The sequence below is a fragment of the Prinia subflava genome, chromosome Z (genome assembly GCF_021018805.1).
Source record: "Prinia subflava isolate CZ2003 ecotype Zambia chromosome Z, Cam_Psub_1.2, whole genome shotgun sequence".
Classification (NCBI taxonomy): domain Eukaryota; kingdom Metazoa; phylum Chordata; class Aves; order Passeriformes; family Cisticolidae; genus Prinia; species Prinia subflava.
Window position 1 is genome coordinate 97,837,580 of NC_086283.1, and position 27,819 is coordinate 97,865,398.

At 39.9% G+C, this 27,819-nt stretch overlaps 1 protein-coding gene across 2 annotated transcripts in view; it reads left to right on the forward strand.

Annotated features, from left to right (window-relative positions):
• Positions 1-352: 352 nt before the first annotated feature.
• Positions 353-27,819, forward strand: part of POC5 (POC5 centriolar protein) — a 30,907-nt gene continuing 3,440 nt past the window's right edge. The window contains exons 1-9 of one of the 2 annotated variants that reach the window (XM_063422759.1): positions 353-1,223; positions 6,456-6,555; positions 10,854-11,001; positions 19,126-19,307; positions 19,683-19,859; positions 22,063-22,167; positions 22,839-23,018; positions 24,150-24,312; positions 27,470-27,594. In XM_063422759.1, the coding sequence (XP_063278829.1) occupies positions 790-1,223; positions 6,456-6,555; positions 10,854-11,001; positions 19,126-19,307; positions 19,683-19,859; positions 22,063-22,167; positions 22,839-23,018; positions 24,150-24,312; positions 27,470-27,594 (1,614 nt within the window). In that variant the 5' untranslated portion in view covers positions 353-789. The remainder of the gene's footprint in view (positions 1,224-6,455; positions 6,556-10,853; positions 11,002-19,125; positions 19,308-19,682; positions 19,860-22,062; positions 22,168-22,838; positions 23,019-24,149; positions 24,313-27,469; positions 27,595-27,819) is intronic. The other variant, XM_063422760.1, reaches the window with a different exon arrangement.

The following is a 27,819-nucleotide window of genomic DNA, read 5'->3' on the forward strand; positions in this document are numbered from 1 at the left end:
ATCTGCATGTTTTACGCCCAAATTATCTTTCTCATGTTATCAGACAAAATGTTGGTGCTCTATAAGGAACAATCTCATATTATCGAGCTTGACCAGAAGGCTTGTGGCACTAGCCCACCCAGTGCCATGCTCTAGCCAGAGTTCGGTGCTGTAAATAACTTTGAAATAATACTGCATCATTTTCAGTGTCACAGTTTGCACTACAGAAAGATCAAGATACGACAGTATCAAGTTAAAAGAGGGCTGGGAAACGGAAGGACTCTCTTCCTCCTCCTTGATGTTAAAACCTTTAAAACCCGCCGTTGTATTTCTTTGTTACAGCCCTGAGAAGGCAGCAGGGGGAGTTTTATTTGCCTCAGGCGGGGTGTGCGGCACACGGGGATTCAGCTCCGAATCCATCCCGCCCACACAAAGCTGTCAGGGAAGCCTGCCCTGGAGAGAAATGCTGAAAACCACACGCCAACACCTCCTTCTGCAGCACTGCTGCACAAACTGCTCAAAACCCCTGCTCGGAGACGGGTTACGGCTTCATTATTAGCACAGACGGAAGCATTTATGAAGGAATTCCACCAAGCAACCCTCTCTTTCTTCCATTCCTTTTTTTTTAATCTTCATTCTCCACAGGAACGTCCCTCAGCAGCCACGGAGAGACGCAGACTCCCCCACTAAAGCTTTTAATCTGGCACGGTCCCCTCCTCAGCACGGCCAAGGCCACCGCACACGGCTGTGGCGGCCGGCGCAGGGCCCGGACTGGGAACGCGGGGCGCGGGCCGGGAACGCGGATCGGGAATGCGGGGAGCGGACCGGGAACGCGGATCGGGAATGCGGGGCGCGGACCGGGAACGCGGATCGGGAATGCGGAGCTCGGATCGGGAATGCGGGGCGCGGACCGGGCATGCGGACCGGGCCCGCGGGCCCGCGGAACCCAAGCCCAGCACTCCCGGTGCCCGCCCGGCGCCACCACGGCAGGGCACCGCCCCGCCCCGCGCGCCCCCGCGCCGGCCCCGCCAATCAGCGCGCGGCAGGAGCGGCCGCCGGGAGGGGCGGGGCCGGCGGCGCGCGCGCCCCCGGCCTGGCGAGCCGATTGGCCGTTTCGCGGCCAAGCCGCCCAATCGGAGCGCGCCTTGCGGAGGCGCGCGGAGCCTATGGCAGGGGTGGTTCCTCTTCCGCTCCGGCAGTTTGAAACCGTCGGTGCCGGCGGCCGGCACGGCCGGGGCCCGCAGGTGAGCGGGGGGGGCCGGGGCCGCGCCGTCCTTCCCACAGCACCCCTGCTCCTGCCCGGGGGCCGCGCTGCCGCCCGCAACCCCACCCGAGTTTCCTGAGGGTGGCAGTGGGCACACCCTGCACGCTGGTTGGGCTGGTCGCCTTACAAGCCCTGTATAAGAAATGAAAAGGAGAGTCTCTTCTTAATCTACCGTATTCCCCGCTGTCTGGCCACCCCTGTGCCTTCCTGTTTTCTGTGGGACACTGAGCGGATTGTCGCTGTTGTCCCCGGGTGCCATGGCAGCGGCGGTCTCAGCGCTGCTGGCGCTGCCGGCGTCGGGGCAGCTGCGGGGCCGCTGTAGTGAGGAGCGCTAAAGGAGGAGTGTTAAAAGCGTGAGCAGCGCTGCTTTGCAAGGGGTGCAGCTAAAGGGAGCGAATATGTCCTGCCTCTTCTGGCAGGAGGTGTAGTTCTGTCACTGGCGGTGTCCCCCAGGGTTCAGTACTGGGCCCAGAAGTGTTTAACTTGTTCATCCATGTCACAGATGAAGGGGCAGATGCCTGCTCAGCAATTCACTGAGAACACAAAGCTGGGAGGAGTGGTGATACCCTGGAGTGCTGTGCAGCCCTTCAGAAGGACCTCGGCAGGTTGGAGAGAGGGGCAGAGAAGAACCATCTGAAATTCAGCAAAGGGAAGTGCAGGGTCCTGCTCCTGGAAGGAACAACCCCAGGCACCTTGGGCTGACCTGCTGGGGAGCAGCTCTGAGGAGAAGGACCTGGGGGTCCTGGTGGACAACGAGCTGTCCATGAGCCAGCAGCGTGTCCTGGTGGCCAAGAAAGCCAAAGGGATCCTGGGGACATTAGGAAGGTCACTGCATGGAAGGTGATCCTGCCCTTGTACTCAGTTCTGGTGAGGCCTCAGCTGGAGTGCTGTGTCCAGTTCTGGGCTCCTCAGGACAAGAGAGACACGGAGCTCCTGGAGCAGAGGCTACAAAGATGATGAGGGGTCTGGAGCATCTCTCTTAAGAGGAAAGGCAGGGGGAGCTGGGCCTGTTCAGCCTCAGGAAGAGACAAGTGAGAGGAGATCTCATCCATGTCTATAATTATCTGAAGGGAGGGTTCCAAGGCAGTGGAACCAGGCTCTTCCTAGTGGTGCCCAGCAATAGGGCGAGATGTAATGGGCAGAAACTGATACACAGGAAGTTCCACCTGAACATGAGGAAGAACTTTATTATGCAGGTGATGGTACACTGGAACAGATCGCTCAGAGAGATTGTGAAGTCTCCCTCATTGGAGAGAGAAGAACCACCTGGATGCAATCCTGTACCACGTGCTCTAGAATGACCTTGCTTAAGCAGGAGGGTTGGACTAGATGACCCATTGTGGTCTGTTCTGACCTTACCCACTACATGATTCTCTTTCTTAGCTGTTGATCTACATCTTAGCTGATGTAGCCTCTGATCCAAATGAAACACTAAAATATTTGGAAAGCATCCCCTTTAGTTAAAGCCAGACCCACAAAAACCTAAGCATAGCTTAATTAATTCAAAATTGAGGAGGAGAGCAATGATGGTGAGTCAGACCAAGGTCTTTAGAGTTGCATCCTGTCTCTTAAAAGTAGCAGTCTTACAGTTGCAGTTGTATGCTTATGGTTTACAAGAAACTGCTGCTGTTAGCAGGAATCTTTCTTTAATGAGGTAAGACATATTTTTTGACAGATGCTTGGGTAAGTTTAGAAGAACCTGGTAAGTCTGAGGATGTTCTTCCCACTTGTCTTTCACAATCTTGTATAATGATTTGCAGCTTAGCAAATTAGCTTGTTGACCCAGATGTGGTGTCTTAATATCCCTTGATTTCTCTTTTAGAAACTTATCCGGTATTTTGTGGTACTTAGTGCTTGTTCACTGAGATCAAAGCTGACAAGTTATTCTTAGGCCAGCTTGGCTGAGCAGGGATCTTCTTCTGAAGCTGAGTCAAAAAAGGAAAGCATATACCCAGTGGAAGCAATGTCAGATTACATGGGAGAAATACAGAGATTCAGCTCTCCATGGTAAACAGGAAATTCATGTGGCCAGAGCTCAGTTAAACTTGAAGTTGACCAGTATTGTGGAGGACAGAAAAACTAGTTTTTAAAAGTATGTCAATAATAATAAGCAGTCCAGAAATAACACGAGCCTGTTACATGATGAGGATGGTCACCTCACAAACAGAGACATGGACAAGGCAGAGATGAATTATTTTCTTCAGTCTGCAACATGGATGCAGTCAATCACAGCCGGCATGGGTTCTTGAGAAGAAGGTCCTGCCTGAGAAACTTGATTCCCTTTTATGTCATGGTGATCCACCTGCTTGATCAAGGGAAGCCAGTCAATGTGATCTTTTTGGATTTCAGTGGAGCTTTTGGTGCTGTCTCTCCAGAAGGATCCTTCTGGACAAAGTGTCCAGCACACACAGCTGGATAACACATCATGTGGTGGGTGAGCAACTGACTCAGGTCGTGCTCAGAGGGTTGCAGTGAATGGGGCAACATCACCGTGATGACCTAGGGGGTTCCACGGGGCTCCATCTTAAGCCTGCTGCTTTTTAACATCTTCCTAATTGACTTGGATGCAGCTGTTGAAGGTAAACTAAGTAAGTTTGTTGATGGTACTAAAGTGGGTAGGGCTGTTGGTTTCCTCAAAGGCAGAAAAGCCACCTGGGACAGGGTATGAACAAACTGGAAAATGAGAGGGTGGAGAGCAGCCCCACTGAAGTGGTCTGGTGGATGGCAAGGTCACCATGAGCCAGCAGAGCCCTGGCAGCCAGGAGGGCCACTCGTGTCCTGGGGACATCAGGGACAGCATCAGCAGGGCAAGGGAGGGCATTGTCCTGCTCTGCTCTGCTCTGCTCTGGGGCAGCCTCAGCTCCAGTGCTGGGGCAGCTCTGGTGCCACAGTAAAAGAGAGATATAAAATTACTGGGGAGTGTCCAAAGGAGGGCAGTGAAGGTGGTGAAGGGCCTTGAGGGGAAGCCTTGTGAGGAGTGACCTTGCTTTATCTCTTGTGATTAAGGAACCTTTTGAATTTTGGAAGACCAGAGAGTAGTTTCAGTGATAAGTAAAGAACTATATCTACTATTGCATGTCAGGGGCATGGTCTTAGAGAACTGAAAACAGAAGTCAGGACAGTGGTCTTAAGTTGTTGAAGAAACTTTTCAGTAAGTACCTTTTTTTTCTTCTTCATTACATTTTTCTTCACTTCCATGGAGCTCCATTTGCCATCCTGTTTCTCAGAAAAATCAGTACTTTCGTTCTTTTGAAGTGTACTGAGAAAGGAAGGTATAACAATATTTGTAACTTCTGGCTGCAAATACACATATAATTCCTGGAAGTGATAGGTAGTTGGTTCTTTGTGATTTTCACTAATGTACACACATCTTTGAACAGATCCAGGGCTTCAAGAGTAGTCAGGATCTACTCTTTGAGAAACTGTGTAGGAAAGTATATGAAGTTGAAGTTGACTTCTTAGGATTACAGAAGTATTTTTTGGTACTGATAGAATTTATCAGCTAAAAGAAGGCAGAGTGCTAGTATAGAGCTATTCCATTATGTAGAGAGGCTAAAACCACGGAATAATTCATGTGAGAGAGGAAAGAAGAAACTTATCAGACCAGGAGGCAGTGAAAAAGGCGGAGCTGACAAAGGTAGTATTGCTTCTGTCATCTACACACAGATATACAGGAATAAAAAGTACACTCTAAACCTTCATTAGACTCCATTTTTTGTACTCAGAAAATTGGTGTATGAGGGCTCAGCAGGAAGTAGGAAGATGATAATCGTGTCTTTTGAACCTTGAGCTACAGGAAATCTCACCACTTGAGGTTGTCTTTATACCATATTTTAAATATCCATCATCATCACAGAAATGAGCTTGCCATTCTGAAAGGTGTAAATATATCCATGGCAGAGAGAGCTTTTGTGGTGCAGGGAAAATGAGTGTTTAGAACAGCTCAAAGAGCAAAAGGATAATTTCTTTCTGTATTCTTATCGAGAGATCTGTGGGGGGTTTTTATACTTTGAGAAACATTGATGGTGTTTAAGTAGGATATTCCTGCCAGTTTTATCGTAGCACAACTAGCAATTTAAAAATTACGGTTTTGTCAGAAAATGCATCTGTTTAAGAAACAAGAATATTATAATTGACAGTTGTAAAGATCTCTCTAAAAATAAATTTTCCTTGCAAGTTGTTTGCTACATTGTAGAGTCAGTCAGTTCCTCTGGTTATTTACGATGGTATGCCTTCTCTCCTGACAACTCCTTGCTCAATGTGTCTAATTGTCTTTCATGTGTATCAGGCACCTATATCACTCTGCCATTCCTTCATTAACAAATTCACCTTGCTTCATACTCAGTTTCCCCTCATTTTGTGATTTCTTTCATCTTTCCCTCTGTGAAATACTCTGCCATATCCTTTAGAGTCTTTTTCCCTTTATTCTGTCAAATCTTATCACAAGAGCTTCAGTTCTTCACTGAAGGACCAATTCAAGGCTGTAGTAGATTAAAAGATATACATATCTTTCACAAGGTCTTCAAGCTTCTTATCAATTCTTCAACATCACCTACTTCCCAAATATTCAAAGAATGCCTCACTGTCTTGCTAAGAAATTGCTGGAATGATTGATATTTATTGAACCTAAGGTATTACTTGTCCTGCCATATCTGTTTGTCTTCCTGTAACTCAAAAAATGATTGGAGACTGAGGCTGACCAGTAAGCTACAGGGTATTGAACAGGAGTGTTCAGGACACCATCTTATCTTGGGCTGTGGTCGAGGTCATGTAGTGGGTGGGCACAGTGTAGTTTATGCATTCTTATATTGCTCTGTAGGAATTTTGTACTGAAACAGTTCAAACTCAGTAGTTTCTGAGTTTATCAGAACAAACAGTTCAGTTTGTTCTGATAAACTCAGAAACAATACAGTGTGAATAAGAATGAGAGATTGACACAGGAGTGTATCTGTAACTGCAGCAACTGACATTGTTGCTTTGGGGTCTTCCCTTGTTTTCTTGTAAGTTAATGAAAGTATTCCCATGATTTTGAGTATGGTTTGGATAATTTTCCAGCCTAGCATTATATAATGAGACTATTCAATCAGTTTAGTGCACAGAATGGGCATTGATCCAGTTGTTACAACAGAATCTGTTTCTGGGAGAAATGTTGGTGAATATATGTTTACATACTGGAACTGAAAAATGAAGTTCAGCTTCTACTGTTTTATAGATTTACTTTGTGCACAATGTCATCTGATGAAGATAAACGCACAAGTCCAGTTTTGCCAAAAGACTTTGTTCAGGACAGTTCTGTTTCTCCAGATCCTCAGGTAGGAGAGAGGCAATATCATTTGATTTACTGTCATGGCACTTTATTTGGCAAAGGATAACTACAAGGAAATCTAACTAAATGGTCATCTTTTTTATATTTTACATATGCAGAAAAATAATAAAAATGTTAGTGAAAATACACAAAGTAGACCACAAAAAAACTAATACTAAAATATATTCAGTTAGATCCCTCTCATGCATTTCACAAAAAATTTATGTAAAAATTCTTATCTACAGAGTTTGATCAGCTGCAGTACCTTTTTTTCCTAGTGTTATTCTTTATTTGTATTAAGTCATATCAAGAAGCCAGAATTTGACACAGTAGGAGAGAAACCCGTTATTTTAAGAGATGAAGAGTAACTATATTTTATGCTTTCCCCATGATGTTGTAAAAACTGATTTTTTTAAAATGGGTTTATTTCCCTTGGAGTACTATTATGGCCAAGTTAATCACAGAAAGGAAATTATTGCTTTTTGGTTTTGTTTTTTTTTATTCTACTTGCTAAGTCCAATACACCAGGATATGCTGTAACTATAATACTGGGAGGTTTCCTTTTCTGTGCTCATCCTTCTTTCAAGAGGATGCAATGATACTGGATAAAGTCTTTGTACTATTCTCTTGAAAGCAGCAGATTTGCATCATTTAATAATTGGTTATTCCTATTTGAGTAGTAGAGTTGTGGTTTTTTCCTTTGATAGGATACAGTCCAAACCAAGATAGTTTTGACAATAACATGTTTTGCTAGTTGCCCTGTAGAAGTGCATCTCCATATTTGTCAACTGGTGAAATGGGCACATGCAGCTGCAGCCCTGTTTAATTAAGGGGGTTTCTTCTTTCTTTTTTTACTGCTTGGATTGACTTGCACCTTTTAAACAACATATTTAGAGGCAATTCATTTCTGCAGCTCATGTACTTCTCTAGTTGTGCTTGTATCTTATGGAAAAGGTTTCATAATCTTTGTTTAGGAAAGTTTTCATAATCTTTGTTAATACATCTGTGCTTCCAATGCTTTTTCTAGTCAGAGAACAAGATAAAAGCATCATGCTACAAATTTTGAAGGACCAGAATTTTCTGTTATTACCGAATTGATTATCAAGGAGCCTCTAAGGCCACTTTATAGAGAATGATAAACTTATACTAAGGAGTTTTGTGAATGAGAACATGTCTAGAGAAGAGTATTTCCAGTTGCAAGTGACCTACATCAATCATTGGCCAAACTGCCTGACCATTTTGTGTTTGACCAAAAGTTAAAGCATGTTATTAGAGGGGCTCGTGGCATCAAACACTCTCCATAAGGAAAATTCCATAGGCAATTCCAGTGTTTGATTGGCCTCTTGGTAAAAAAATGCTTCCTAATGTCAAATCTGATCCTCCCTGACACAGTTTTGAACCATTCCCACTCATTCCATCACTGGATCCCAGGGGTAAGAGATGGACATCTCCTCTCACTCCCCCTGCTCTGGAAGCTGTACAGAACAAGGAGGCCCCTCAGCCTCCTTTTCTCCAAACTAGACAAGCCCAAAGCTGCCCCTGGTGGGAGTTTGTTACTGTTGAAAAAGAGCACTGAGGTCACAGCTGATCAATAGGAATGTCAACAGGGAAGTACTCTACTCCCTTTAGAAAATTTCGGAAGGTCTGTTCTGTTTTGTTTCGTTGGGCCTTTTTAATAATGTGTTGCTTTTAAATAGAGACCAGATTATTAGTATTTTCTTACAAAGAGATACACTGTCTCTTAGAGATTTTTCATTTCCATTTATTGGGTTGTGCAAAAGTTTATCCATTCAATCTGTTCTTACCATATTGTTTAGTAACCTTGGCTACAATCCTTTACAGTATCTGTAGGTTTTTGTTTAAAAAATAGGAAAAGCTATCAGAAAAATCTGATTTTTTGTTGCCATTTGGTTGTTGCATTACTCCATTTACTTCTACAAAACCAAGGCATTAAATAGTCAAAACTCCACTGACTTTCACGTCATAGAACTATATTCCTCTAGTTTTATACATGAACAGAGTTGTTAACAATTGACAAAACAGCTTGAAAGTTTTGTTTAAAGCAGAACCAAGATAGTAAACCAAAGATATATTGTTAATTTTATTTTATTATGATATTATTTTAAGTGCACTGGTCAATATGGCATTCCAGTTGCAGCATACTTGTTGGAGTATTTAAGATTGAGGTAATACACTTAATCACTCAGTGTTTCCATACATATTCCCACTGCTGTCTCCAGGATTATTTTTTTTGTGTGTCTAAATTTCTGATTACAGCTGGGGTACTGTACTTTCTTTAGTATTTGCCTTTCAACTGCATTTCAACAGTGTTGTAATATTGTAATTTATAAACATTTATTTCCAGATTTGTCACTGGATGCTGTCTTTTGACACTTTCTGTTGGGTCGTAAGCGTGCGTATTTCTGTACAGAGTAGATTCTTAGAGTTTTAATAAGAGTTAGAACTTGAAAGAAGTTTCCTGCCATAACTTGATACATGTATTTTGAATGCTAGGCTGTCTGTAGCAGGACAGATTGTGTGATAATGAATAAATTGGGTGACTCAACCTGAGACACTCACTTGCACCTGACATCTAACCTACTAGGTCCTTTGATAGTCACTGAAGCAGCTGGATCAGCTCTGTCTGAGAACTGACTTGTTTTGGGGGGAAGAATTTAAGTTGCTATTTGGTTACGTGATCTCTTAGAAGAAGACAAAAGTGTGATCTGACATCTTCTGCAGAATAATTTCATTTATATTAGTTAAGGCTAATAATATTGGCTTTTTTACTCAGCTGAAATTTTGCTAGGGGGAGTTTTGTATGATTCTGTGTAGTTCCTGATTGAGTAACAGATCTGAAGATATGTTTTCTACTTTTGTTGTCTTAAAAAACCTAAACAGTATACATTTACAAAGATATGGCTGTAGAAAATTTGGTAACTAACAAGTTAACTAACAAGATTTGCAGCTAACTATACCTTTTACATGGAATATGACACACCTGCTTATCCAGAAGATACATCATGTATTTGTAATTGTATAGCTTCGTATACATTTATTTAGGCTTTTACTTTGAACATGATAGATTAGAAGATGGGAAATGGACATTTAAATGGAAACTAGAATTAAGATAAAATGTACCAAACCTATCTTCTTAAATTCTCTAATTAGCTGAAACACAAAAATATAGAAGTTAACTGAGAGTTTTGAAGTATTATCCTTTTCAGTTGTTAGAATCAAAAACATATTGTATGTAATTGGTACCTTTAACTGTTTTCACTCTAACTTTCCCCAGGTTGAAGAAGAAATTAATTTTTTAATTCACACTTGGTTTCTGAGGTTTGACCTCATTAGAGTACTGAACATAACTAATGTGATAATACTAAGTGAAGAAAAAACAGCTGCTAGTGACCTGGTTTAGTATTTTCCAATGGGCATTGTTTTCCAAATATTTATTTAGTATATTTAGTATATTTGATTGTTTTAGTATGTAACTGGTACTGGAACCTTTTAAATTAATTACTAGTTTGTATATTTAAGCTATAATACAAATTATTTAGAGTTTCAATGAACACTAAATACCTCCATCCTGAAAATCTGTTTCATTAGAAGGTTTCAAAAAAATATTAATTGGCTTTGTTTGGTGCATAGTATAATGCCAGGTACCAGTTAGATGGGTTTATAGCTTCTTAATAGGAAAGCTTCTTTCTAAGTTATATATACACATTCCATATACCTGTATAATTTAAAAAGTAAATAATATAAGGTGAGAATAATTATATCCACTCTAAACAAAATAGTGTATAACTAAATCTCTGTTGATTATTGGCTTTACAACTTCCACCCAACAAATTGTAATGTTAGAAAATTTGAAGTGTGACTAGGTTCAGTAGCATCTTTGTCATGACTATAAAAATACATGTTTTTCTTTGGAGCACTAGAAGTAGTGATTAGAAATAATAATGGCCAGTTAATAACTTACATGATGTGGGACTGGAATTTTTTTCCCGTTCTTGTTTTAGATGCCTATTGTAGTATCCAATGGTGACATCTGGCAGAGTCCTCCTGTGCAACTATGGCAGTGCATATAGTTGTAATCAAAGGAATGTGAACATTAAACAAGAGAAAATTAAATTACTAAACAGCTCACTTTTGCAACTTTAAGGGAAATCCTCTTAGCTTTCACCATAACAATAAAAAAGAAGTCTCTCAAAACTATAGAAAATAATTTGCACTTCTTGCATATGCCTAACTTTTAAAGATGTAATTGTAGTTTTATAATTCTTTGTCACCACTTTGCAACAGGATGAATATGAGGAGCTGTTTGAATATACTGTAGTGACTCCGAGGTTTGAACCGTGTGTCTCAAGGTTGCCAGAGCCTGCACCAGAGCTGAGATCTCCTGACAGAGTTTTAAGGATAATAGATGATGCCAGTCACCATAAGGCTCCAGGTAGTATGACCAAGGCTGTGTGTTCAGCTTACAAGAACAATGACACAACTTTTATGACTTACATTTTTTAATAGCTTCAGTTTGAAAAATATATGTACCTCGTTTGCAGTTGTCATGGGTTGGCACTGGCCAGATGTTAATGCACCCATGATTATGTTTTTTTTCCCTAACAGCTACTGTGGGATGTGATCAGGTACAGAGCAGAGCAGGCTTAAATCTTGAAAACAAAAAAACCACCAAAACTTTATTACATTACATAAGAACAGGGACAGAAATACTCTTAAACACACACAGAGACAGAAATAAAAACTTCTTAGAACATTTCTTCTCCCAGTTTCTACCTCCCCACACATCACTCTTCACAGACCAACCTTTGGGTTTTAGATCAAACAATCACCACTCAAAAACAAACTAATCTTCAATTCAGCAAGGGAGAGAGGAGTCTCTCTCACACCACAGACTGTTCTCTAGAACACACAGGTCTACTCTTTATGTGTTCTCATGTCACCCGTGGCACTGCCCGGAGAAGTCTGCCAGGGTGACACTCTCTTTTTCCTATGTCCAGCGCTCTCACTGCTGTCTATAGTCTGAAAGCTGCATACAGGGCTCTTTTAAGGATGATTGCATGCTGAGCTCTCCCCCTTTTTACCCAGGGGCCGGGGTTCCAGGAGCAGGTCTGCCCTGAGGGCAGAGGGCGCCACCTCACCCTCCCCCTCTCTTCTCTGCTCGCTCCACTCTTCAAGTGCCAGTCACTGTAGCAAAAGCAAGGGCAGCTGTATCCACCCAAAAATGCAGTTTATGTTCAAAAGAGACTTAAGTTCAGTCCATGGCTGACATTATGCAAGAGAAGTCTAGCTCAGAAGGCTACTCCTCTCATTCTTCCATCGGGTTCCTTCCAATCATGCTTTATTATCTCGGTCCCAGGCCGCTTCCTTCTCTCTCCGAAACCACCAGTCATGAGAATCAATGTCTAAGAAAAGTTTCTTTCTACCAAGCAAGGGTTAACAGTTTTTTCTCGGCAGGGTGCAGGCTCAGGCACTCCCAGGCTGGGCAACTCCCATGTGGCTGGGCACCTTCTCCCGGAGTTTGGGGCGTGAGGGGGGTGAGCACACACAGAAGGCACTTCCACAGTTTTCCACCCCTCCATCCTGGACGGGGCAGCTCAGTTCCAGTCCTGTCCCCTCTCTTCTCCCCCCGGGGCTCTGGCTTACCTGAGCCGACCATGTGTTTCCCCTCCCCCACCCAGCCTCGTGGCTGGGCAGGGGAAGGAGGCCAGAGACGTCTCTCTGCTGAAACTGGAATCCAAAAAGAGGCTGAACCCCCTTGGGGTCCTGCTTTTAACTCTTTGTGTCCTCAGAGGCGTGTCCAAACCTCTGAGTGACCAATCCAGATGCCAGCAGAAAAGCTGATTACTGATTGGACTGCCCACATCCCCCTGGAAAAAATTCACCTCCCCCGCAACCACGACAGCAGTACATTTGCATTTTGCTCAAGAGGTGTAGGAAGGCATATTCCCTGTGGAGTTCTCTCTCTGGCATCACTTTCAGATGACAGTGTTGATGTGTTGATGGTTCTTTGTGTTTTGTGGTGCAGATGTTTAAAGGTGGTTGGTGTAATAACAGAGAAAGGGATACAGTGTACTTAGTTGAAATTTGATGGGTCACAGCTGGTTTTTCTCACGTTTGTACTGCTGTGATAGAGAAATGCATATTGAAACAATGATTATTTGGAAGGAAGGATTACCTTAAAAGGTTTGTATAATGACTAATCATGTCACTACATGAATGTCATTCTTGCTCTTTTAGTTTGATCCTGTTATTCTAGTTTTATTTTATTGCTTGGTATTTAGGACTCCAAACTTAGTGTCTTGTGATGCATTAGTAACATGGTTATTTTTGATTGTGTTGTTTGCTTCTGTCACTAGCATTTAGAATGAGAATTTTGCTTTGCTGTTAATTTTGCTTCTGAAGAAATAGTAAACAATCACACCTGTGTTATTTCTTCTCTAGGAAGTTAAGCATAATCAGGAAAAACAGACATTAAACTAACTTCTTTATCATTCTATTTAATTATAAAAATATTTAGCTACCTTTCTGTCTTCTGTTTTATAACCTTTGTGGATGGCTGGTTGTCTAGAGGAGGAAGTGACATATTTATACCTTCCAACTTGTAACTTTGGTCAATACTATTTCTTTAAGTTTTTAGATTTTGAAGCAACTGCTTGACAATCCGTATGGAAGGATTAAGGCTGCAGGAGATAGCAATTGGTAGGTAGGTGATGGCAGCTGCATAATGACCTTTAGCCCTTCTGTCCATCAAGTCCTGCCTACCTGCTGCTCTCACCTTGACCTCGTGGCACCAGTCCCAGGATACACCAGGCCTTAGCATGAGCTGTGTGTTATCCAAAATCTGAGCAGGACTTACATGAGCAGTTAGGGCACGAGCAGAATGTCTGCAGTACACAGATCTGCAGCTGTGACTCCTCTTGCCAGTCTCTGTCTATGAACTATCATGACACAAGCTGTCCCCTGTTGCTGTCTGTGCTGCTGTCTGTGTGGGTTAAAGCCAGCTCAAGGCCATTGCTGTGTTGAAAGTTAATTTTGCTGGTTGCTTAGTTTTTATACTGTGCTGACCCAAGCCATGCTTGTCTGGCTAGCACAGAAATGTGTTCAGAGTTCCCAATTAACTAAGGCCACTTGCACAAGTTGATCCACTCAGCTGGTGCAGTCTTTTATCAAAAACAAAGGCCCCCTAGAGCCCCTTCCTGTGTTGAGATAACTTCAACTTTCTTTAAAACAGTTCTGGTCACTCCCTGTATGCTTCCCAGACCTCCATGAGCAGAGTGCTTATCTCCTCTGAATGTTTTTCCATTGTTGATCAGTCACATTGTAAGTCACAGATTGCTAGGATTCAAGTACACTTGCAGAGCTCTTGATTTGTAGAGCAGTCAATGTCAGCTGCTGGAACTGTTTTTCAACCTGAGTTGATGTTCTTAAAAGAGCAGTAGAAAATTTCAAACCCAGCTATGTGGGACTATATTATGGAGCAAATTCTAATTGTCCTCAGTGCTGTCTCTGCTTAGAGTTTTGTCTCCCAGTTTGAGTGGAATATTGTTTTGTAAGGAAATTTTTGTGACATTTAATACTGCTGTTCATAGGAAAGAATGTCAGAATCAAAGCACTAGATTCTTGTGCCTTTTTGGTACATGACTGTATACTCTATTTTGTGTCATATTTGTCTGAAGAGAAAATTGTAGCCAGCCACCCAGTCTCTTGTCTCTCTTTAACTCTTTCAGATGGGTCATGCTATTTTAAATCTTTTTCCTCGGGTGTATTGGATTTGCACATCCAAACTTTAGTAGTGGGGGTGCTACAGGGCTTCTGTGAGAAGCTGCCCAAAGCTTCCCCCATGTCTGAGCCAGTCCCTGGCAGCTCCAAAGGATGGGAGTGCAGCTGGCCAAGGCTGAGCCAGTTTGAAATGGTGGTAACACTTCTGTGGTAAGGGATTTGAGAAGAAAAAGAAGTTTTGGACAGTTGTAATTGTGACCACAGAAGAAAGGAGTGAGAATATGTGACAGGAGCAGCTCTGGACACTCCAAGGTCAGCAGAGAAGCAGGGGCTGAGCTGGGATTCTGAGGGAGGCTGTGACCCCTTGGGAAGCCCCTCCTGAGCAGGGACCCGCAGAGCCATGGACAGAGCAGCCCACAGGGAGCAGCCTGTCCCTGGAGGAGTGTCCCATGGCAGGGTGACCCACACTGCTCACAGAGCTGCTGCCCAGGGCAGGGCTCGTGAGGAATGGTCTGCCAGGAGGGACCCGTGTGCTGGGGCAGGGAAAGGCTCCTCTGAGCAGGAACAGTGTAAGGAGCTGCCCATTCCCTCCCTGTGTGCCAGGGGGCAGGAGGCAGAGGGGGGAATGAGAGAGGGTTGAGGGAAAGGTGGATTTAAGGTCTTAGTTTACTTCTTATCCTGCTCTCATTTTTCTTAGTGATAAATTGAATTAGTATCTCTAATTAGAGCCTGCTTAGCCCATGATGGTATTTGATAAGTCATCTCTCCTGGTCCTTATCTCAACTCACGAACTCTTCTTTATATTTTTCTTCCCTTTCCAGCTGCAGAGGTGAGAGAGTGGCTTTGGTGGCTGCCTGGGATCCAGCCAGGGCCAACCACTACATGGGGCTGAAACATGTAACCTGTCATGTCTCTGTGCCTTTTTATGGCCACAGAAGTGAGAAGGCAAAATTCCCATTCCCTTGGTTGTTTCTCTTGAAATATTTGAACAGTGTTGTCTTTTTAATATGCCTGGTGTTATCAAATTAGAATAGTAATTTGCAAGCTCTTGTTAATTGTCATGGAACAGGGGAAAGAAATAGTCTTACTCTTGGTGGTGATCAAATTTTGCATTGTAGTTCTCATTAAAAGAGTTGTATTCCTCATTACAAGGGACGACTCAGATATTTATTATCTTTGCAAAAGGCAGCACCCTGCAAAATACTATTTGTCTGTTATTTTCAAAATGGAAAAAAAGTGATTAAAGGCAGTAAAGAAGGTGCTTCTGAACTTCCCAGAGAGCAGAATAGACCAGAAGAATATTTATACAAACTCATCCTGCTTCTGTCAATTACATGGTATAAAGAAGTTTCCTTTGCTTTGCTACTTTATCAAAATATATGTTTGCTGTTCAAAATATCACTATGTTTTCTGAATCTGGGAGAGAGGTACCTCCTTCAGATAGACCTTGAAACAATCTAGTTGTAGAAAGATTATTTCAACTTTTATGAAGAGATCTGATAAAAATATTAAACTCTGCTGTACAATCACTAGTACTGATTGATGGTGATTACACATTGAGGTACTGTTGGCCATAGTGTTAATAGCTTCAGAATACCATCTTTGTTCATGATGGTAATAACAAGACTTTGAAAGGACAGTGAGAAAATTGTTAAATTCAAGTTTAATACTATATATCTAATGCTTAAATTCAAGTTTCATGGTATACTTCTAATGCTGGTCAGGTGGCATTGTTCACCAGGTTGTTTCTGAAGGACAGTTAATTTTTTTTGTTAAACTCCATTCTTCTGGCACTGCTTGCTTGTTCATACTAAAAATCAGGCCTTTTGACATTTGGCTCTAGTGCTGCTACTGTGGTAAAATAACAAAATCATAAATTATTAGGCTAGTGTTCCACAACTGTAAACCAAAATGAAATGTGGTTTACAGTTGTGGAACTTCATTTTGCACATGTGCTGAGCATGGAGTTAAAACTTGAAAGTTTGCTTCTGCAGAGCTTCTCAAGTCTACAGTGTATTTTCCCCTTCACCATGGGATGGTGTTGGGACCAATCACAATGCCATGTGATGCCTTCTGAAATGAGGTTCTGGTTATGAAGTCTTTTTTGGTCTGGATGCTACCATTTTGATGGTACAAGTCTGATTACTGCTAATCTCTATTTGTTGCAGAAAATGTAAGTATATATAGTATCTTCCCAAGAGCATTCAGTCAAATAAGAAAAGTAATTGGAATAAATATGCTGTACTATTCAATTCAGTTCAATGTCAAAATGTTTTTAAACTTTGAAACACAAAACCTAATTTCCTGTTCTTGTTACCAGTTCAGTTGATTAAATTTGAAAATTATTAAGACTAGAGCAGTAAATTATTTCTTGCAGAGATGTGCAATGATGACTCATAGGCAAAGAGTGGAAAAATTCCTTCTCTTCAGGCCTGCCAATCCTTAGGATATATCCATTAGACTTCTTAGGACATTTTAGCAAATTGCTGTGCTCAGCTTGGGCCACTAATAGCATGTCATGTGTGAGAGCAGTCTGTCTGAGCTTACTTACTTAGTAAAAGCAGAAAGAGTCAGATACTAGAACAACACAGAAAACCCAACAGTAGTAACAGACATCTGGATAAACAGCTAATTTCATTACCTCTGTCTAGAGATTTGTTGCAGTAAATGCATGTGGAGGTTGTTTAATAAAGTACATTTCTGTACTTAGCATATCCAAAGGGTTCCAATATCCTTGATACCTTAGTGCACTGTAACTGAATAACATCATATAATTCTATGGAAGGAATGGAGGTGACAGTAGGAGAGCACTAGAAATAAGAATTAAATTAGTATGTGTACAACTAGAAACTTATGGCAATGCTGGAAGGCCAAGATGAATTTCGAAGGTGATGTTATAAACATGTAACAGATACACTTGGTGAATTCAGTGAAGACATGACACATCCTATGGTAAATGAGAGAAATGAAAGCTATGTTAGGATCATCTGTTCATAGGAAGAATTAAGGGGAAAGGAGTGATGAACTAGTAACACTGTGATTCTCAGTCTGTGGCAGTTGTCAGCCTATTTTAATATCCTGTTTTGATTGGTTACATTTTGTTCTGTTTGATTGGTTTTTTTGGTTGGTTTGTTTGGTTTTTTTTGAAGGTGTCTTACAAAGTGTGCTGTGTAGGTTGGATGTTTTTGTAACCTAACCAAGCAGTAGAAGTTTAAAAATAAAAACAAAGCTTCATTCATTTCATGGCACAACTGAGGAAAGGAGTGACATGCAGGAATGGGGAAAAGTGGTGAAGGACAGAACTGTGAATATTTGGCAATGGTAATAATGCCAGATAATTTTATTGTCAGATGCCAGCCAGATTCTTCATCACAGAAATTGGATACATTTCAAGTAATCTGGATCATCTGTCTGGCATGTCATGTATTTTAGAGATTTTTACAAGCAACAGGTATTCAAATTCTGCCACTACGTTAGCCATGCTTCTTTCTTTTTCAAGAGAAACAATGACAAAAAGCTAAAGCCTGATTTTAATATACTCTGTGATAGGAATAATCTCTTTACAGTCTTTTGCTCCTGTAATAGGGTAGGGCTTTGAGTGTATAGAAATGGTGTCTTAGATGGCACTTCTTCAAGCTGGTGTTAATTTCATGATGTGTGGTTGTGTCTTACCTTGAGAGAAATATCAAAAAGCAGTTGTAAATGCTTCTGCATCAGAGTTCTTCTTATTTCCTTTTTGTACACATGAGTGTAGTGGTTTTGTGGCAGGGAGTATCAGCCAGACAGCTCCTCTTCTTCTTTCCTTAGGAAGGGAGACCTAATGGTAAAAATAACTGTAAAAGAATACCAGCCATCAGGATCTGCCTTAAATAATTAGAAACACAAATTTCTAGTGTCCACTGAAGATCCCGCTTTGTGACAGACAAGCTTATCTCTTCTAGGTTGAACCAAAAAATAGTACCTATCAGAAAATATTTGTTTTCACAACTGAAGGCTAAAACATTGGAGGTTCCCTCTATTTATGGAAAAAAAGAGAGGTTTTTTTTTTAGATGTCATGTTTGTTGTTATTGCAAATCTGCTAATACCTATTCATTCTAATTTTCTTTCATTCAGTTGTCAACTCAAATAGAATATTTTCTGTAAGGAATAACTAAATATAAACCAGTAGTTTACTTAAATATTAACTTGATTCTCAGCTCAAATGCATGCAAACTAGTTTTGAGCAGGGACTAAATTTTATTGCAGTGGTACCTAGCCACAACTCCTGAAAGTGAGGATTTATTGTGTAAAGGACAAAATTCATGGTATATACTTCCTTTCTCAAATTACTTGAACTCTAATTAAATGAACAATTTTAAGGCTTTAAGAAAAATGGGTGAGAATATATATTAACATAGAAATATATCCATGGGCATGAATTTGTAAAGGAACACCACAAAGGAACTTTTCTGAGGAAAAAGGCAGAAGTTAGTAGATTGTTGACCTGAGATGTTAATTGTCAAGAAGCTTTTACTTAGAGATATTATTTCTGGCCATATTTTTGGTGCTTGCTGTGATCATTCTCTTTCAAATTAACTTATATTAAGATACTGTATTTTAAGGCAGCAGTACTTTTGAATTTACTAATGTTACAGTAGGATTTCCAGTTTAAATATATGTATCCAGGAGGCATGTATTGGAATTGGATTGGGGTTTTTTATCTGGGGAAAGGAGGATTCTGATGTTACAAATATTTTATTTTCTTTTTACGAATGCCTGTCTTCTCACTTCCATCCAGAATGTGGATGTGTTAGCCTTTCTAGAGTGTCAGTCCTTATTCTCTTGTTTTCTTTTCAGTCTCAACATCAGTGAAGCAGGCTGGTATGGAACAACCTGTTCTTTCAGAAGCAACTTCCTCTCAGGGGTGCACACATGATGGAAGAGAAGTCAACAGAACCACAGTGACTGAATTGACTTTACCAGATGAAAAAGTCACTCAAATAGAAAACATACTTGATCTCTGGAGTGGAAGTCTTAAGGTATTTATATTGTGTGGAATCCTTAAAAATCATGCACAAATATCATTGTATTGTGGAGTGAGTTGAGAAGTTAGAGTGTGATTTCTGGGAGAATGGTGCTTTTTGTTGTTGCATATTGCACATAAGCATACATAGCATAGAATGTCTTCAAAAATATTTCAAAAACTTTGGGATATCTGTCTCCATTAGGGATGTTCAGATATCATGATTCAGTGGTTCATTGTGTCTGGTAACACTTACAGCTGTAGACAGCCTTTCTAATGAAGGTATCACTGTAAATATGTGTCTCCTTAATTGCCAAGTGTTTTAAGTTAAAATAGTAGAGAGGAGGGAATAGTTTAAACTCACTGCATTGCTATCCTTTTAACTTTTCAGACAAATATTCTGACTGAACTGAAAAATTGGAAACTTAATTTGATTCAGCATCACCAGCTTCAAATGAGACAACAGGAAGAGAAACATGCCACACATGTGAAACAACTGCAGAATGAGGTGGAAAACCTGAAGGAGTTACTTCATAGTTATGAACTCTCTATTAGCAGGAAAGATGAGGTAGTAACTTCATTTCGTATTTTAAGTTCCTCTCTGATTAAAAATATCCACACTAAATTTTTTGGTCCACCTCTTTGAACAACATCTTTTTTGAGCAAGTAACAGAGAAGTGAATAATATATTCAGACTGTATAGTAGAAAAATAATGATTGTTGGTAATAGAGTTGTCTATACTAACAATGAAAACACATTGTATGTGCATACTTTGCATTGTTTGCTTCTTAAATCTAGAGTCTACTCTTGTTTCTTATTTAATTCATGAAGATCACACAGGCTTAGGTGAGTCTATTAGCTCTTACACTTTAAAAGCCTCTAACTTTTCAATTATTAGATCAGTTTTCCTCAATTCTAAATGGGCAGCAGGCTCATAAACCTTGAAGAGCCTCTATTTTAGGATTCTTAGGAATTCTACAAAAAAGTATATTTGTACATATATTTAAGATTGGAATTTGAAGTCTCTGGTTTACACTTTCTTGCTATCAACAGTGTAAACAACTTCCAAAATAACTAGAACTGTGAACATGGATATAAAATCTTGGCAGTTTTCAGTCACACATCATAACTGAGTCTTCTTACTGTTAACCTGAGCATTTAAGCTCATATTTGAGAGCACTGAACGGAGTTTGGGTTTCTAATTCTTACTTACTCTTTCAAAAAACATGCATTGCAGGAGTTGAAATATGAATAAAGATGGTGTTCTGTGTCCATTTGGAAACAGTCTAATCTTACAGACCGAGCAAATATAAATGTTGTAACGTTACAATAACAGGATTAGTCATGTACAATGTAAACAAGTACCTATGTGCATGGTTATTTCAAACATCTAACTTGGTTGGTTATCATTGTATGTCAGTCATATTTCATGTGCCATAATTCTCAGTGATACCTTGAAAGCTCTATTTTGTTTTCTACTGCCAAAGAAATTATTTTTTTATAGTTCTGTTTCTAACAAAAGAATAGTTTGAATAGAAAATTACTATTCTACCACCTGAATGGAAGATGGCAGTGCTTCCGTGCTTTTGTATATCATGCCATAATTATGAAAACTGCTGTATCCTAATATGGAAATAAACCAAGGTCCATCAGCCTCACAAATATTACAAGTATTATAGTATTATATTTTTATTTCACATTATAAATCTCAGATGCTTTTTTTTTCTAATCAAGAAAAATAGACTTAGTCTAAGATTTCTAGTGCATAGCAGCATGTATGCAGCACCAAAAATTGATTTTTATGACACTTTTTCAACAAAAGTAATTAATATATCATTTTAATTTGCTTTCTATTTTAATTTTAGCTATCTTTCACTTCATTGATATATGTTCAATGATTATTACTTGTAAAAAATGCAGTGTAATGTTAACATATGCTAGCATGTATTATCATAAAATGTTGATCTCAACAATATTTATGCAGTAGTTAAAATAACTTTACATTATTCCCCAGAGTCCCAAGATAAGTCACTCTTGGCCACTGGAGTTGCTCTTATGTGGCTGATGACAGAATCTAGCTTAAGAAGTTAGGCAGAAATATGCAGTAATATTCAGATTTAGTGTACCAAATTTGCATCATACCTGGCTTAATTTTAATTGGAGAACTTCAGCTGTTTGCATATGTTCATTAAATTTAGAGATTGCTGGTAAAAGTCCCCAGCTGCAGTCTGTTCAGTATGACATCTTGCTCTCAAATGTTTTAATTGCTATGAGCCTGTATAATGTCTTTCATGAGAACTTCTAAAGAGAGTAACAATTTTTAATAAGATGTTTCTGGTTTATAGCAACAACTTAGCTTGTTTATTCTGTTCAGACAAGTGAAACCAACCTCTAATATAAATGTTTCTGATGTATCAAAATTCTCTTTGAAATAAGAAATTCTTCTGATATTATGCTATTGTAACAGTTAATTATGAGAAAGTAGCTCAGAAACCAGCAAATGTAGGTGGAAATAACAATTTAGTTGAATTTCTCCTAAAGCTACATGATGAAAGTGCCACAATCTGAGTGTTGAAACCACAGGAATTTTACTTCTGATTTGAACTCTGGTTCTTGTTTCTCACTTGATTAGAGTAAGGGGAAGTTTCAGTAGAAAGCATCTGTTAAAAGTGAGTGCTTTAAGTGAAAAATTACTGAGACATAAAGAACATTCTGTTTGATCTTACAGTGATCACAGCTATTGAAATAGTGTTAACAAATATTTTTGCAGGTAATTGCTAACCTGACTCGAGCATTAGAAAAACAAAAGGACAGAGTAGAGTTGATGAGAAGGTTTACATTCTGGCGGATTCAGCATGTTGAAGCCAAACAAGAGGTATGTGCACAAAATCAAAATGCAATGGAAATGAAACCTCTGAACTCAAAAGAGTCAGAGCTGCTGCAGTTCCTGTTACAGTTTGAAGAAATTATGGTGTTTCTATTTTGATGTGTTTGACAGTGTCAAATAACAGTTTGGAAAGATCAGTTCTAAAAAGAATATTGCTGTCAGAATACTCTCTGGAATGGGAAAAAAAAACCAGTTGTCTGCTGACTATTTTGATATAGAGTAGAGTTGTTTTAGGGTAGTTTTTAAACAATCCTGAAGTCTAAATTTATTCAAAAGGTAAGTGTTTTACGCTATATGCAGGTTTTATATAATTCCAGCAATGAATCCAAACGTGTCACATACCCCAAAAATGGCTTCACACGTGTCTCTTTACACCATGTATGTGAGGTTGTTGTTTGAGTGTCATTAAACTAAGACCACTGCTGTGTGTAGCCTAGGAGTTCACAAATGCAGTTTCTCCTGGTGGGGAGAAAACTGCATTTGTTTCTCTGAGCTGCTGATGCTGCTTGTGTAACACCTCAGTGCAGGACCTGTAACTCAGTTAAGGGGTTTTTACTGTGGTCTCTGTGATAAGCTGTAAAACAAGCCTCCACAGTGGAGCACAGAACTTTTTATAAGCCCTGAGCTTTTGTATGATGTGGTTGTATTTTCTTCCTAAGGAATGTGCAATTAGAATGGCAGATAAACATTTCCAGACAGCTTTGATGAAGAAAGTGTGGGCAGCCTGGCGTTCTGTTAGTGAAGAAAGATGGAAAGACAAAGTAACAAAAGCCTGTCAGTTAAGAGCAGAAGATGTCTGTGTTCAGCTCACCAATGATTATGAAGCCAAAATTGCAGAGGTAAAATCATTTTTCCCCCTTCTTTTGCTCCTTGACTCCCAATCCCTGTCTCTCCAAAGTATCTCTTTTCCCAGCAAACCTAACAAACTTGAGTATTTTCCAGCAGAACAGAGCTCCCAAGTATGCAAGAAAACCTGAATGAATCTAATATCTGTATTATGTTTTTAGATGTAATTTTTTCCCTGTGTCTGATGTAAAATGTTGCCAATCTGCATGTGCAATTTCATGCACAGATGAAGTAAATTGGAATTTGGTGAAACAAGACAAATGTGTAGTTGCCTCCTAATGGGAATGCCATTTGTTTTCTAACAGCATGGTTTTAGTATGGGCTATGTATTTTGAGGTCTTAATGAGGAAGACAATGGAAATAGAAGACCATTATTACTTTGAATGATCATGATGAGTACAATTCTTTTTCTGTAATAGCTACTCTGTTAAAGGCTGAAATTAAGTTGGGGTTTTATTTAGCTTGCCAATTAAGCTTGTTGAAGAAATTTTGGAGCTTATGGTGTTAACCTGTGCTTTAATTAAATTCCTCTAAATTGTAAACCTGTACTTTGGTGCATGCCAAGTAATTGGTTTTAAAATACACCTTCGAAGATATTTGTATTTCAGCAAGAAATTAAATCTAGAATTTTAAGAACAGGCTTACCAAATGTGTCTTAACAGCACAAAAACCATAAGTGGCAACTTGCTCTGTTCTTTTCTCAGCACTTTTAGTTTTTTACAGTATCTAGAGAAGAGAAACCAGTGATGAAAATTCACCCTTATACCTAAATAATTGTCTTAGAACCATTGCTCTTCTGTTTAATGAACCCATGTGTCTTCAGAGATCTGGGTTGTGCCAGATGCCAATTCCTAAAAGACAAAAGCTTTCAAGATATATTTGTGCTTAGGTAGAGTCTGATGGTCCTTTGAATAGTCTTGTCCTTGATAAGCTATATTATTAATATTGTGCTGTGTTATGGAGAAACTACAATGAGCTGTTCATCTCTGGTGAAGCAGAGATTTTCATGTGAAAGCCTCTATCTATTTAAATATAGTAAATGATTTTTTAAAGTTAGTTGATAAGTATGTTTGTAGTTTGCATTCAGAAGTAAGAGAGGCCTGTTTCCTCATTCTGTTTCATAGCTAACTGCTACTGTGGAGCAGACAAAAGCTGAGATTCTGCGACTGCATAATGAAAGAGATGAGTATGAAGACACCATGAAGAAAGCTTTCATGCGTGGTGTGTGTGCTTTGAATCTGGAAGCAATGACCGTGTTCCAAAGCAAGGACAGTAGGCCAGATCCTGGTTAGTATAAATAGCAGGTCTCATCTGGTAGTATGTGCATTTTTGTTGGATTTTTTTGTTTGTTTGTTTCAATGGAGTTCCTTTTTTTCTTTTTTTTACCTTGAGAATTTTTGGCAATACAGAGTTTATTGAACTTTTATTACTTTAAAATGTCTTGTTGAATATGTTGAGAAATATGCTGAAGCTGGACTTCATACTGCTGTAGCTGAAAGGAGGAACGTGTTCTCTTCATCCCACCTTGCTGGGAGAGTGGTAACCTGCAGCTGAAGGCAAAACAGCAAGTCAAAGGTGGCAAACTTCTTAAAACACCAGGTTATGGAGCAGTGAAGATGAAATCCTGAAAATTCCCTTATGCTCTGGAATCTCAGTGTGCAGTGAATCAGCTTTTCCCAAACAGCTCTCCCTTCTTCCTTAATCTTGCTTGTGAATGTAAAAAGGGCAAGCAAATCTCTCAGGTTCTATATTGAGTTGTAACTCGGTGCCAGAACAGGAAACACCAGTCTATTTTTATCAGCAGCATGCCCTAAAACCCGTGCAGCTACACGGGGAGGAGCTGCACAGATGTAATGGAATCACTCAGGGTGAGACAATCCGTGGCAGTGGGGGCATAATTGCAACCTACATTAAAGAGAAAGTAGCAGGAGTGCCACAGCTATACATGTGCCTCAACAACCAGCTGTACTGGCAGCCTCAGACAAGTAACTTCAGCTCCTAAATTTAACAGTTTTACACGGAAGTTTCTGAACTGCGTTAGAGAAATTCTTTGCCATAAAAGGAAGAGGAGATAAAAACCTGAAGCAGATGTAGGAGGCTGCTTACCTGAGCAACTGTCTAAGCCTGTTAAACATAAGTGGTGTTTGTGCAGTTACTTAGGAAATTAATTTGACATTAACTAAGTGTACTAGTGGTGTGCTAGTAAAAATTGAACATCAGTATTTGTAGAAGGTTAAGAATGAATGGTCTCTTGAAGATACGCAGTTTGGGACTAAAATTACAGGCCATTTCTCAAGTACTTTGTTTTTCACTGTGTTACTGATTAAGAATTACTCCGTCTTGAGACATTATCTTTTATTTGCTTGTTTATTGTTTTCAAAAAACATGGCAACAGACATGTTTTTTGAATACAGTAAACAAAGAAATAAAAGGTATTATCAGGTATTATCCCTGATAATGAAGGGTCATGGACTGGTGTGAAAGCATTGTTTCTGTAGACCTATAAATATGAGACTAAGTAGTAAGGAAATTAAGGAAACTGAGCTCTAGAATAGTTGTGACCAAGCCTTGAATGTCATGGACCAAAAGTTTTGCTTGATTTTTACTCAGAAGCTGGAACTGATACTCCACACCAGCACAACACCTAAAGATTTTGCTGTGCTGGATGTTGGGGTACCCATAACTCTGGTTTTTTGGTGTGTCCACTATTATGCTTTTTAATCAGTTATGCTTTTTAATTATGCTTCACAACATCTTGGGACAGACTCCCTTGTCCTCAGTCCCAAGCAGTTCCTACCTACCTTCCTTCCTACCACCTCTGGTACCACCTTCTCCCCTGCCCCAGGCATAGTACCTTTTTCTTACAGCCAGATGGTGTTTTAATGAATTTAGTGGCATAATTATTTAATAAGGTTGATCTGCATTCTTAATCAGGTAGAACAGTGATCAGGACACTGGAGGACTGGACTGACACAAACATCAGAGAAGATGATTGTGATTTGTTTCTAGTCTTTTAATCTGTGGACATCAAAGCTTCCATGTGCCAGAATCAGTCAGCAATTATAAATTCATATGAACACTGCAGTGCCACCTACTGTCATTGGATATAAAAACCAGAATTTCACCCATTTACTAATTTATTATTAGGTTATTTTAATATACACACAATCTACAGGTAAAATACATATCATATACCATTATAATGTATTTATTAATAGTGTGTATGTATCACACCCCTAATGGCTTAATAATATTTAGTGTCAGTATTGATGGTATTAGTTATCTGCCTAATTTGCTGAGGTTTTTAAATTATTAGTATATTAAGATTATTTTAACCTCTTTATATGTTTAAAGGAACACTGAAGCCACAGGAATTCATAACTTTTTGGTTATAAATATCATAACACTGATTTTCTTCAGTAACTTAGATCAGATCTGACTGGTCTATAACTGTGCATTGGTCCTGTCTGTGCTTAAGCTTAATGTGTGTGTACACAGATAAATATGTACAAAATTAATATTCTGGCATCCTTTTACTCTTGACATCTACAAGTATTGCACAGATTTGAAGCACCATCCTTTTGATTTTCCTGCTTATTTCAGCTGTAATAAAAAGACCAAACACAACTACCACAGGGTGTCACTGTAGTTCCTGGAATGAGCAAATTTCTCTTGTTCTGGAACTGCTAGCATCAGCCTCTTCAGAAACAGAAGAGTAAATAAGAATACCTCTCTCTCCTTCCTTTAAAACAGTCCTTCTTCTAAAAGGAAAAGAGACTGTGCTAATGTCTGCAGATCTGGCATCCCCACTGTCTGTCATATTGTCAGATAAAAGTGTCCCAGATGGATTTTGTTCAGCTTGATGCTTGCCAGCCTACTGTGGTGAGGGGAGATGAGAGCTCTGGGGTGCCTGCAGATTGTCTCAGCCCTACAGCCAGGGTGAGGCCACTGTCCAGTAATTATATGTGGGGATGAGATGCTGCTGCTGGTGCATAACATTTTACTGCCAGTAAACCCCCTTAAGGATGTTGTGCCCTCACAGAAGTCTACTATGACCTTTGTGTTTTCCTGTCTAAACTGGATTTTGTCTCTTAGGATAAGAACCCCTCTTGCACACTGGTTTTAGTTTTGGCAAGCAGTAAGAAGAAACTCAGTTCTTTGCACTTCAAGTAGGTGTCGTGTGGCATGGGGGTGTTGAGACATAACAAAGACACAAACCCCTTGAAAAACATTTACAAGTGTCTCAAAAGAGGGTAAAATACAGGAATGTTTGTTTATATCTGTCTACCTACCTATCTCTATAAAGAAAAGCCTGCTCTTTTATTAGACTATACAGAAATCCCAAAGAAATACTAGAATTTTTGTTGTCACTTATCTTCCCCCATATCCCCACCCCTTAGGGTTAGCTAGATTATGTGTTTATCCCGTTTCTTTGTGTTTCTAGTAACGGATATAGGAAGCAGGAGAAGTGATAATGCTCCCACTGCTGCAGGAAGGCCACCTCCTTCACCATACAGTCCACCCTCACCACCACCTCCCCCAGCACCTGCTCTTCAGATGGAAAACATGGTAAGCATGTAGCTGGAACAGAATTGCATTTCCTAATGCCAAAAATGAAATTCCTTGATTGGAGCTTTTTTGAAGAGAGTTCAGGTCTGAAAGGAAACTTGCAGGCATGTTCAGACTGCACTGTGAAAAAGAAGTGACTGGGGCACAGCTGCTGTGGCCTTCTGTACTTCCATTAAGCTCTTTTTTTTTTGTAATTTTAGTGAAAATGCATTAAACTAATGAAGA